Source organism: Podarcis pityusensis (genome assembly GCF_964106645.2).
Source record: "Podarcis pityusensis genome assembly, chromosome: 11".
In the NCBI taxonomy this organism is placed as follows: Eukaryota; Metazoa; Chordata; class Lepidosauria; order Squamata; family Lacertidae; genus Podarcis; species Podarcis pityusensis.
In genome coordinates, this window is record NC_138036.1 from 55,170,254 (window position 1) to 55,182,846 (window position 12,593).

Below are 12,593 nucleotides of genomic sequence, written 5' to 3' on the forward strand. Positions count from 1 at the left end.
GCTATATTGCAGGCAGCCCCAAACTCAGCCCTCCAGATGTTTTGGGACTACAACTCCCATCATCCCTAGCTAACAGGGCCAGTAGTCAGGGATGATGGGAATTGTAGTCCCAAAAGCATCTGGAGGGCTGAGTTTGGGGGTGCCTGCTATATTGTATTCTTGAACATAGTTTCCCCATGCGATTCTTTGATTTTATTTGCCTTTAGATTTCTTAAATGTTTGGTCAATTGGTTAGATTATTTGCTAAACACATTTTGACTAATTAAAAACGTGTCTTCAATTAATTGCAACACTTTTTTTAATGTTAATTAATATAAAAGCTTCACATAGGTGTAATTAAAAAAAGAGGTATTCCTTCTTGACTCCTTTGGTGATTCCTGCTGCAGTACATACATACACCATCTAAGACAAAACAAATCAAAACAAAAAGGTTGTTTTCTTTGGGCAGGATTCAATTTATGAGTCGTGTCAGTGGAAGCCTTTCCTCTTTCTCCTCCTCTTTCGTGTTCCCCAAAATTGGCTCAGGGAGCTCGGAAGAACCCCCAGAACGGTGTGTAGGGGGAGAAGAGGGTGACCATGCAGCCTGGCAAACTGAATTGCTTGCCCTGTTGGAACGATCACATGTTGAACAACTCCCCTAATTCATACGAAAATATGTATCCATTAACTAGCTAATTACGCTACATCCATTTATCAATAAAGTGCTGTCTTTTAAATTAAGTGACAGCAGTAATGCTTTTCTGTACTTCTTAAAGCAGCCGTTGTTGTTACTGCCAAAACTACACCAACACTTAAAGGGAGAGATTCTTTATCAGCTACTGAAAATTAGCTCACTGTTCTTTAAAAAAATACAGAAAATACAAGAGCCAGTGCTTTCGAGGCTTGCCTTGTCATATAGAAGCCTTGCCAGTGTTTCCATTTTGTGGGAGTAATTATAACAAATTCAGGAAGGAGTAGCATTTGTATTCAATGTAGGAAATGTGTCGTTTTAGTGCTGAATCACTGCTACCTAGTGGAGCTTTGTATTCCTAAGCTGTTTTCACTGTTTGGCTTTAAACTTTTGCTTGATGTTTATAGAGGACAACTTGAATGTTTTCAGTGGGACTGGGATTTTAACCAGAAAGTAGTAAATCTGTTGTGCTAATTGTCCTGTCATTGTGGCTGTTCTTCTAGACATTGTGTGGTGTCCTTTACGCACAGAGAATTTGACAATTCTTAATATGGCAAGTTTTACTCACTTCCTATTATTGATTTCGATGACTGCAGCTGTATGAAACTAATAGTAATTGAATAGAAATTTAATAAATAAACACTGTAGAGTTATTTATTTATTATCACCAGAATGTTAATGCTTTCGAGTATACTCTCTAATGGTAAAAGGAGTTACAATAAAATATTTGTTGTTGTTTTTCAATGTTTTGTAGGTGGTTGTATTAACCTTCTGATACCTTGACATCCCCCCTTCAAAAAAAGAAATGACATATTTGACATACCCCTGCATCAATGTATTAAATGCATTTTTAGATGTTAATCTGGGGCTGTTGATTTCAGATACATCTAAGAATAATACATAATTATGCAAGTGACTACAGCACTGCAAATAGTGCTATTCCCACAAGTTTTATTTTGGAAATAAACATAGAACCATAGAACTGAAGGATAGTGAGAGTGTTATTGAGAAAATATTAGACATGCCTTGAAATCAGTGGTCCTTGAATGCTCCAGTGAGAATTGGGTTTACAATTCAAATTACCACATATAACCTTAAGCCAAATAAGGTAAAATCTCAAATTAAGAAAACTGTTTGTCATACCTGTTGTATCTAGAATGTTTTCAGAAAATGAATCTGAATGTGGTGTTCCTTCATTTCATGAAGATCATGAATCATTAATGGCATTTTCATTTATGTTTTCAGTGTTTGTAGGTGATGTAGTTTCTTCCGTTTGTCTTTTCCTATCAGGCCATTTGCTCTCTTGGATCTTTCAATAAGAATTTCTTGTGGTATACCGTATCAAAAACTGGGTTATTTGGGGACCTGAACTTTAGAAACAGAAGAAAGAAGCATTTCAAATAATGAGCAAAAACTCAAAATAATAAATGGGCGGTTAAACAATCTGTTAGTGCCTTGAACATGATTTTCGGGTAGGTTTCGTCACTAACCATCTGTATGTAATTGTGACATATATTAAATTGAGCAGCATGTGTGTGCTGCTGGAAAAGGATGTGACAACCTTCACTGACCTGGTGCTCTTCAGGTGTTTAACAGCCCCATCACCCCTGACCATTGGTCATCATGATGGCTGGGACTGAGAGGAGCTGTAGTCTGAAACATCCTAAGGCCGTCGCATTGAGGGAGGCTGATACATGGAATATTTGGTAGCAAAGTAATGATAAGTGTTGTGAAATAAGACGTCATAGCTTTCGTTTTGCTCAGTTAAAATACCAAGCTGTTCATACTTAGAAGGCAGAACTGCATTAGCTAGAGAGGTTTATAGTACTTTGTTAGCAGATGGAAATATACTTTGAGATTACTTCAGAAGTGGGTGCTTTTGATCTCTATTATTTCACGGGTTAATATCCTTTCTTCTGACTCTCTTTGTCTGTTTTAATTCAGAAATAGCTCCTGTGTGTCCTGTCCTCCTCCTTTGTCTCCTGCCTCCATCTCAGCTCTGTATCCCAAATCCTGCATTAACTTAGTAACAGTGTTTCTTTTTCTCAGGCTTGGCACTAATTATGTCCTTTTGGAGGGCTACCCTTCTTGGGTCCTACCCTCAAGAATTGCTGTAATTCAGGTCATCTCCAGGACTCATCTCTGTGTACTTTATTTTCTCATCTTCTTCCTTCAGGGTAAGCAGTTTCCTTCACCTCTTGTGTTCTTTGTTTTTTTCCCTTAATCCTTCCTAGGTTCAGTTTGCCAACTTTTCTAGATATAACCTTATTTTAGATGGCGCTGCCGAAGCAGAATCATCACTGCTGATGTACCATTCAAATATCTAACCTTTCCATTAGTACTTCCAGTAGTACCTGAAATTAAATTAAAAATTTCTACGTTAATGCATGGGGATTTGATACCAACAGGGTTTCTTGTGTATCTTGTGTTGGCTTTCATAGCCTTCTCTACATTTAAGCAAACAGGCGTGAGTGTATTTGTGTCCTGTCTCTTTTCTAAAACCTGTATTGGGTTGTGCTGGGTTTTTCCCCCTTACAATGTTTTCTCCCCCTCTAAGGGTGCATATTTCACCAGTGTGGTTGTGTCTCATTTCCCCAAGGAATAATATGCAATCTTCTTCTTTGATCTCTGCAAGGTCTCAATGTTTGCCTGCTCCTGTGACTTTTCATTTTTATACCTGTTTACAGAAGCTGTCTCTTGGTAGAGTGCAGCTGCTACTCTAGCTTCCTGGCAGGTGGGTTGCTGTTGTCTACCAAGAGGCATTAGGCAGCTGGGAGGTCAGTGCAGTGCAAACACACTGGCAGGAGTGCCAGATTGGTTCTATGAGTGGATTTGCACTGCGCTGACCTCCCCATTGTATCAACCCTCCCAGAAAGCAATAGTAACCCACTGCCAGAAAGCCAGGGTACTGGTTCTGCCGACTAGGCAAGTTGCTTCTGTAGTCTGTTTTTACACAGTGTTATTATTGTAAACAGTTTATGACTTATGTTTGTGCCTTGGCTTAGGAAAGTCATTTCTGCTGTATTTATTTATTTTCTGTCCTTCTGTGATGCTTTCTTTCCCACTCTTTTGTAAAGCTGATGAAGAGTTGCTATTTAAAAAACAAAACAAAATCTATAGAATACAAGGGCTTAAAGTTCTACTTTTTCTAAAAATAAAAATATGCACTTAACTTCCACAGGTTTCTCTCTCACACACACTTGACCACAAGTCAACTGTTTTAACTTTAACTCAGATCAGTTGTATATTATAATTCCCCAGAATATTGCATGACTGATAGGGTATAGAAATGCCAATTCAGTTATACTTCCTGTGACAGGAGCAGATGAACTGCTACCCATTTCTTAACCATGGTTAAGGAATCTGGAATGGACGTTCCCTCTTGCACTTGAATCTCTGTGCCTGCCTATGCAATGATTCGGTATCTGTACCAATGATCTAGTGAGGAGAAGGAATACACACCGAAGCAGGGAAGGGCTGGGGCAGGGATTATGAAGTCTGATGAACCACTCTTAATCCTTTAACCAGGGTTACAGCCAGCTAGTGTTGTCTGCACGGTACCTTGGGCTGAGTTTTGAAGAAAATAAAGCTATTGGTTGATGATACATTCACAAGCTTGCGCGCACTTGCATCCAGAACCATTTAAAACAAAAACATAACCTGTTCTGAAGATTTGTAATGTTTTTACATGCTTGTGTCTAACTGGGAAAAGTAATGACAGTAAATAGGCTCATGTCACTGGGCCATTGAATGATCTGGGAGATTGTTTTGCTGAAGTACTGTTGAAAATAAGTAGTTGTGGACTCGGTGCCTGGTAGGGAGGTTGTTATTAGACTTAGAATCGTATTATCATAGAATTGTAGAGTTAGAAGGGACCCCGAGGGTCATCTAGTCCAACCCCCTGCAATGTAGGAATATCATCTAAAGGATCTATGACAGATGGCCATCCAACCTTTGCTTAAAAACTGGAGTCCACTACCTCCCAAGGGAGTCTCTTCCCCTGTTGAACAGCTCTTACTGTCAGGAAGTTCTTCCTGATGTTTCGTCAGAATCTCCTTTCTTGTAACTTGAATCCATTGGTTCAGCTGACCCTGTCAGTGTTTGAAAAAGAAAAAGGTTCTGACCTCCTTTGCCTCCTTTGCCTGGTCCTCAGACCCTAGTTGGCACAAAGAGTCCTTAAGAAAGAGTATTTTGCAGAATGCTGCTTTTATTCTTAGAAAGTCATCTTCTCCAACCACGACCAACAGCTTTTACCCACACCAAACGCAACTAGCTTTCTACCATCCAACCAACCCACACCCAACACTAACATTGGCCACTCTATATATACAGGTGCAATTTGGTGAAGGGTTGCATGAGTCATTGTAGGCCACTGACTCATGCTGACTTAGTTCTTTTAGCATTAAAGAAACAGTGGCCAATTTTTAGCCGTGACAGACCCACTGTGGCAGGTGGAGAGGTCTGCTTCACCAACACATTTCCTACAAAGAAGGCAGTGGGAAAGCAACAACCCAGCAGGATTGGCCCCACACCATCTGCGGACACCACCTAGTGTTGTCAGCTGATGGATAGGTGGGTGTGGCTTGTGAAGGGAAATGACCTGGCAGACCAAGATGGGCTGGAGGTTTCTCACCCCTGTCTTAGAGCAAGGTGAGGAGACAGCTCTGGCAGATAAATCATGGTGAATAATAATAATAATTATAAAATTTATTTATACCCTGCTCTCCCCAGCCAGAGCCAGGCTCAGGGCGGCTAACACCAATAAAATCACAGTAAAAACATAATAGGGGGAAACGGGGGGGGGGGGGGTCAATTTAAAATACAGGTTAAAATGCAATTTAAAATGCAGCCTCATTTTAAAGTAGCTGATAAATCAAGACCATAAGGGGAGGGAAACATAAGGGTCAGACCGAGTCTAAACCAAAGGCCAGGTGGAACAGCTCTGTCTTGCAGGCCCTGCAGAAAGATGTCAAGTCCCGCATGGCCCTAGTCTCTTGTGACAGAGCGTTCCACCAAGTCGGGGCCAGTACTGAAAAGGCCCTGGCCCTAGTTGAGACCAATCTAACCACCTTGAGGCTCGGGACCTCCAAAGTGTTGTTATTTGTGGACCTTAAGGTCCTCCGCGGGGCATACCAGGAGAGGCAGTCCCGTAGGCATGTGGGTCCTAGGCCGCATAGGGCTTTAAAGGTCAAAACCAGCACCTTAAACCTGACCCTGTACTCCACCGGGAGTGACCTTAACAATTTATGTGTCCCCCATTAGAAAAGTGCTTTCTTCCACTGATTCCCCCCACCCTCACCTTATGATACCATTGCAACATCCTTACGGAAGAGATGGTCTTTGTTAGGACATGGTTTTAATAGGTTATCACTTACGAAGTATACCAGAACTTCCAGCCTGACTGTCCAGAGCTCTCACCCAGCAGATGCAGATGTACATGAATTGAGACTGGGAGGTTTTACATCAGATGTTCTGTCCCACTTTACGTAGAAGCAACTCCCGAAGAACCTGAACATTTCTGCAATAGTATTTTACTTGTTTATAGGACAGCATTGTGTTCAAAGCAATTTGAAGCTGCATTTCTTGAAAAGAAATTTAAGCAAGGTAGTTTTCCAAGTGCAGTGCTTCTAATTTCCAAGCCCTTGTAGGGGTGGGGTGGGGGTCCTGTTATTCACTTCATTGGTGCATATAGCCAGCAAAGCTCTCCTTCAAGCTTAACAGTAATAGATTGTGCTGTTGAACGTACAAGCCACTGGGGGTGTTGTGACACGATTCCAGCACCCTACTAATCAGAATGTGCAGGAGGGCCCCCATGTGCAACAATGCTCATTCCCCCCCCCCTTTTGAAGTAACTGAATACAGATTGCCATGTAAGCAGGGGTCCCCTCTTAAGACCAGTAACTCCAGAGACTAAAACTACTCAGCTGTGCTACTTTGTGTAGCATCTGTTCATCAAAACAGGACTTGAATGTTATTGAAACATGACGTGTCTCTTCAGTCCATGCAATGGATAATTGCTTTGTGTACAGCCATATTGTATTGGGAATGCTAATTGGATAATCAAGAATTGCAGCTGCTGAATTATCTTTTGCCTATAATTTTATCCTTTGTTTTGTCTACTAGGAGAGCACAGTTGTTTAGGAAGGCTGATTGCAAAATTGTATCACCTAGCATTTTTAATATTTTAAGGATTAAAAACTGGGGCGGGTGAAACATGATAGAAGCGTGTACAGTTGTTAAACTTTGCTTATGCTATATTTTCTGTTTTCATTTTTAATGAAGCATAGTTCTATAAATTTTCATTGCAAACTGTTTAGTATTTAAAATAATGATTAAATAGGCGGTTTGAGAACAGTCACAGTTCGTGTCTTGTGCTGATGGAGGCTTAAAATAATTTGCATTTCCTGTATGACAAAGTTAGGTGTATGATTCCAGAGGTTATTTGTTTACCACACTATAAAAATAAGTAGTACATATAGGAGTCTCACCCTTGCAAGCAGGTGTAGGCTGGTTGTGAGAGTCAGGCCTAGCTTATATATTGTGGACATGGTGTGGATTCCACCAGAGTTGTCAAATCACGTGGGTGCTGTGCTCCTTGGTAAAAGCAGTTTGTGTGAATTGGTTCCAACATGGTTGTACCAGTAGTAACCATAACACTGGGCTTGGGTTGCTTACATGCCAGACTGCTGTGCAGGCAAAGTCTTCTGTAGCCAATCCTGTTAGTTTAAAAAATGACCCATTTGATGGTTCTGAAAATTTCTTGGGACATGCTAATGGCTCATGAAGAAAACGTTGCAATGTTTTGAACTGGAATCTAATTCTGATCTGCAATTCTACTGCAGTAACACTTTCTGGAGCTTGAACAGCATTTATGTATGCAGAATGGTTATTGGTTCTATTTGCCTTTTTTCTGGCTTTGTATTGACCGCCATGTTACTTTATAGCCAGTTCTCTGTATCACTGTATGCACACTATCCTTTGTCCTACTGTATGCCTTGCTTTGGTGGGTGGGAGAATTGCAGAGAATATTATCTTGTAGTTAACTTAAAAGTACCATATGAATGTTTTTTTCCCCTTTTTCTCCTCTCTGTTTCCAAAATAGATAATATATCTGAGGGAATCTCCAGAAAACATATACAGGCATTTAGTGTCTGAAAATGTGACATATCTTCCTTTCAGGTAAATGAAAGCATGTATTAAAACCACCCATCCTTTAAAAATATTCATTTTACCCTTTCTTGGCAGGGAGAGAAACTGATCCCCTGCCCATTTGGAATTCCTACCTCAGCCTTCACTAACTTAGTGCTTTCCAGATGCTGTTAGAATCCAACTTCCATCAGCCCCAAAGAATACGGTCAGTGGTTAGGAAGGATGGGAGTTAAACTCCAAAACCTCTGGAGAGCACCTGATTGGTGAAGACTTTTCTAGATCTTTTTTACATGCGTGCTCAAGACTTACTATCCTTAAACAAAAATAAACCAGATAGGGGAGCCCCATGCAATTTGCTATGGCAAAATGTGTTAAGGAAGCAATTTTTAACACTGTTGTTTAGTTACTGATCCCTAAAATATAGTTTTGTGTTTACACCAGCCGAACACTTCTCGAACATGTAGACACAAACACAGTGCAATCCTATTCATGTCAGGTAAGGTGCACTGAGTTCAGCAAGGCTCCCCCCCCCCCCGCCAATAAGTGTTTATTGGATTGCAGCTGCAGGCTTCAAGGTTGATGGGGGGGGGGGGTCAAGCTAACTACTTACTTAAGTGGCTAGTGGATTTTGCCCCCATGACAACACATCTTCCAAGTGCAGCAAATTAGTTTCCCACCTGTGGCCGACTAATGTCTAGCATAGCAAATGAACCCAGAGCTGAGAATTCAACACACATGCAGGGCAGATCATTCCAGAAAACGAATCGAGCAGTTGGGACTTAGCTTGGCACAGGATGCTCCCCGCATTGACATGAATACTCCTCTCATCTCATCATGGTGGTCAGCATGAGCCTCAGTGAAGCTTGTAGCATCTGCTAGCTGGAGAGCTCTCAAGAAAGGGGCAGGTTGGCCGTGGGCAGCAAGGATGGACAGACTCCAGCTAGTGGAGTGAGCCAGCCTGACCTCTCTGCCATTTCTCTCGCATTTGCTGTTGACCCAAGAGAGCAAGGCAACCAGCCACAACAAGTTCCTTCCTTGCCATGGCACTGCTCCACTGGTGTGGCTTAGGGAACCAGCGCCCATACATTGAGACCATTTGGCTTTTGCTGGAAAAGCAGTAATTGTGTGCCACAAAACTTGGAAACGGTTCAAATGTCCTTTTGACACGTATTTATCTGCTTGCTGTTAACTACAGTGGTACCTCTAGATACAAACGGGATCCGTTCCGGAGCCCTGTTCGCATCTAGAGGTAAACATAACTAGCGACGGCACGTCTGCGCATGTGCGTGACGTCCTTTTGAGCGTCTGCGCATGCGCAAGCGGTGAAACCCAGAAGTAACGAGCTCCGTTATTTCTGGGTTGCCGAGGAGCACAACTCGAATGCGCTCAACTCAAAGCATATTTAACCCGAGGTATGACTCTAATAGAAATCACTAGCTAGAGTGTGTTGTAGCCAAGTCAGGAAGCCTACAAAATTTTCCTTAGGAAAGTTGGCCAACATTGAGTTCACACTTGTGTGCCTTGCAGGGATGCTGCGTTTGGTACCTGCAGTTTTCATCTAACGCTGCTCGACTGCTTTCAGGCGATAAATAAGGTTAGTAAAATAAATTCCATGTGTGATCTGGAACCCTGTACTTTGATCAGAACCTTATGGGATTCTGGGCAGTTTGAAATATGAAAGATTACTCTTCCAAAAGATTGGATAATTAAGAAGAGGAGAAAATAAGCCAAACCACAATTATGGTTTGGATCCATAGTGAGATCAGACTGCACTTCCGTGTTTGTATGATGTCTCCCACTCCCCAAATTCTATCAATCCCCCTCTTCTTGCAGCCTCTCATTCCAAACAATGCATCATTCTAGAGGGTCCTCTGACCCTCAGGAGTGGGCTTTCACTGGTCAGTAAGCAAGCTGTTGTCTATTTTTATTAGCTTTGTGGTGACCCATGATTTTAAATAAGTACATTAAACTGAAGTGACTGGATTTGGGGGAGGCTGCAATGAGGAGGAGGGGGAGAAGAAGGAGAAGAAAATATTATTATTATTATTATTATTATTATTATTACAGTGGTGCCTCGCAAGACGAAATTACCGTATTTTTCGCTCTATAACACGCACCAGACCATAACACGCACATAGTTTTTAGAGGAGGAAAACAAGAAAAAAAATATTCTAAACAAAACAGTGGCTGTATGATTTTTGTGGTTCATGCTGTGGCCACAGACATGTGATCTGACAGTGAGTTTGGAGTAGCCCAATGCAAAAATCCTGAGGATCCATGTGGATCCATGCTTTGTAACCACGTTTGTGCACCACTGCGACCCCAGGCAACAGTGGGTACGTGATTTTTTTGGTGCAAGATGTAGCCATGGACATGCTATGTGATCTGATGGTGAATTTGGGGTGACCCAGTGCAAAAATCCTTAGGATCCATGTGGATCCGTGCTTTGTAACCACGTTTTAAGTGGGGAGGGAAGGAAAAGCACTCAAGGGACAAGGAGCACGCATGGGGTGTGTGGAGAAGGATGATGCTAATAATGCTATTTAGCGAGCTGAGTGGGGAGGAGAGAGGGACAGAGAGCCTGCTTGCTTTAAAGGAGCCAACCGGACTCTCCTCTCCCGCTTTACTCCTTTTAAAGCAAGCAGGCTCTCTGTCCCTCTCTCCTCCCCACTCAGCGGCTCTTCTCCCGCTTTGCTGTTTCAAAGCGAGCCACGGAGGAGGGAAGGAAGGGGAACCATGGATCCTCTGCTCACAACTGCAGCAGATCCCCCCCCCCCGCCACCCGTAGGCATTCGCTCCATAACACGCACAGACATTTCCCCTTACTTTCTAGGAGGAAAAAAGTGAGTGTTATGGTGCAAAAAATACGGTAATTCGTTCCGCAAGTTTTTTCTTCTTGCGAGTTTTTCGTCTTGCGATGCACAGTTTCCCATAGGAATGCATTGAAAATCAATTAATGCGTTCCTAGGGAAACCGCTTGCCAGGCTGGCAGTGCGGAGAAGGGCTTTTCTCCCCACCGCAAGCCTTCAGGACAGGTACGGGAACAGAGGGGAAGGCGCGCAGCGCTTTCCCTCTGTTCCCGGGGCTTGCGTGGGAGGAGGGTTTTTCCTCCCCACCGCCAACATTCAGAACAGCATTCTGAATGTTGGCAGTGGGAAGGAAAACCCTCCTCCCACCCCAAGTCTTCAGGAAAGCCATCTGATGCCGGGCGGCGGGAGAAGGTGTGTCCCCCCGCATCGGAGCTTCGTTCCGATGCCGGGCGGGGGGAGGAGGCGTTCCCCCCCCGCCCGGCATCGGAGCTTTGTTCTGATGCCGGGCGGGGGGGGAGGAGGCGTCCCCCCCCCCGCCCGGCATCGGAGCTTCGTTCCGATGCCGGGCGGCGGGAGGAGGCATTTCCCCCCCCCCCGCCCGGCATCGGAGCTTCGTTCCGATGCCGGGCGGCGGGAGGAGGCATTTCCCCCCCCCCCCGCCCGGCATCGGAGCTTTGTTCCGATGCTGGGCGGGGGGAGGAGGTCCGAGGACAGTGGGGAAGACGCGCTGCGCTTCCCCGCTGTCCCGGAGATTTCCCTATGGGCTTTCGTCTTGCGAAGCAAGCCCATAGGGAAATTCGTTTTGCGAAGCGCCTCCAAAACGGAAAACCCTTTCGTCTAGCGGGTTTTCCGTCTTGCGAGGCGTTCGTCTTGCGGGGTACCACTGTATTATTATTATTATTATTATGTGTTGGGAAAGTTCCATTGTGTGAGCAGGAATGGTAGTCATAATTACACTTACATAGCAATTTCTGAGTGCTTTGCATATATCATTTACATAAGTAAAGTTTTAGTTCAGACAATGTAGATAATATGGAATGGTAAAAGAGACAGACTAAAAGTGATCATTTATGGTCCATTCTACAAGGCTTATGTTGTTGTTTTTAAAGTTGCTCTCTTGCAAATTTTAGGCTTTGCGGTATGGCTTCCTTGATTTCAATTCATTTGATGTAGATGAATATGAACACTATGAGGTAAGCATCATTCTGTTTACTGATGTCTACTTATAATTACTGCTGAGACTGTCTTTGCTTAAAATTGGCATGCATTACTTATAGCTCTTGATTTTTTCTGTTTTCAAGATAGTCTATATCTAAGTATGTGGAGTCAAGGAAAGTAAGGTAAATAACAAAAAGATGTTTCAATACACTTAAGGCTGTCGCATGACAGTGTGAGAGCATGTGGTCTATAATCCCAGATGAAATCGGAATTACACATTCTTATTCTGCAAAACCTTACATCAGCATTCCTCGTCATCCTCACTATGTTCACCGAAGCAAATGTGACTAATGTCAGGGATGTTTTAGGGATGAAGTAAACAATTCTTATGTTTTCTTAACAGAGGGCTGAAAATGGAGACTTTAACTGGATAATACCAAAAAAATTCATTGCCTTCAGTGGCCCACACTCAAGAAGTAAAATTGAAAATGGTATGTTTAAAAGATAGAGGCACTTGCGGCGGAAACAATACATTACTCTGTTACTTTCTGCATTACCAACTACAGCAGCCACGTCCAACTCCCAAGAGACTGTGATCTACTCCCAGTATAAAAAAACTGGCAATGATCTACCCATTGTCACTGGAGGGAGGAGGAACTTATTTTAGGAGGGAAAGGCCAGAGTTGTTGAGATTTTTTTGGGGGGGGGAGAGGCTAACCATTAACTACAACACTAACAAGCACACAAAACAATAAAGCCAACTAATGTCAGCAGCAGACTAGAAACGATCGCCCTTTTGAAGCTAC

At 43.0% G+C, this 12,593-nt stretch overlaps 1 protein-coding gene across 8 annotated transcripts in view; it reads left to right on the forward strand.

Annotated features, from left to right (window-relative positions):
• Positions 1-12,593, forward strand: part of CDC14B (cell division cycle 14B) — a 51,874-nt gene that overhangs the window by 23,570 nt on the left and 15,711 nt on the right. For all 8 annotated transcript variants that reach the window (XR_013977177.1, XR_013977178.1, XM_080972812.1 and 5 more), the window contains exons 5-8: positions 7,773-7,849; positions 9,347-9,413; positions 11,760-11,822; positions 12,191-12,278. Coding sequence is in view for 6 of the 8 variants with exons in the window: in XM_080972812.1 (XP_080828938.1) it covers positions 7,773-7,849; positions 9,347-9,413; positions 11,760-11,822; positions 12,191-12,278 (295 nt within the window). In the remaining 2 variants the exon portion in view is untranslated. The remainder of the gene's footprint in view (positions 1-7,772; positions 7,850-9,346; positions 9,414-11,759; positions 11,823-12,190; positions 12,279-12,593) is intronic.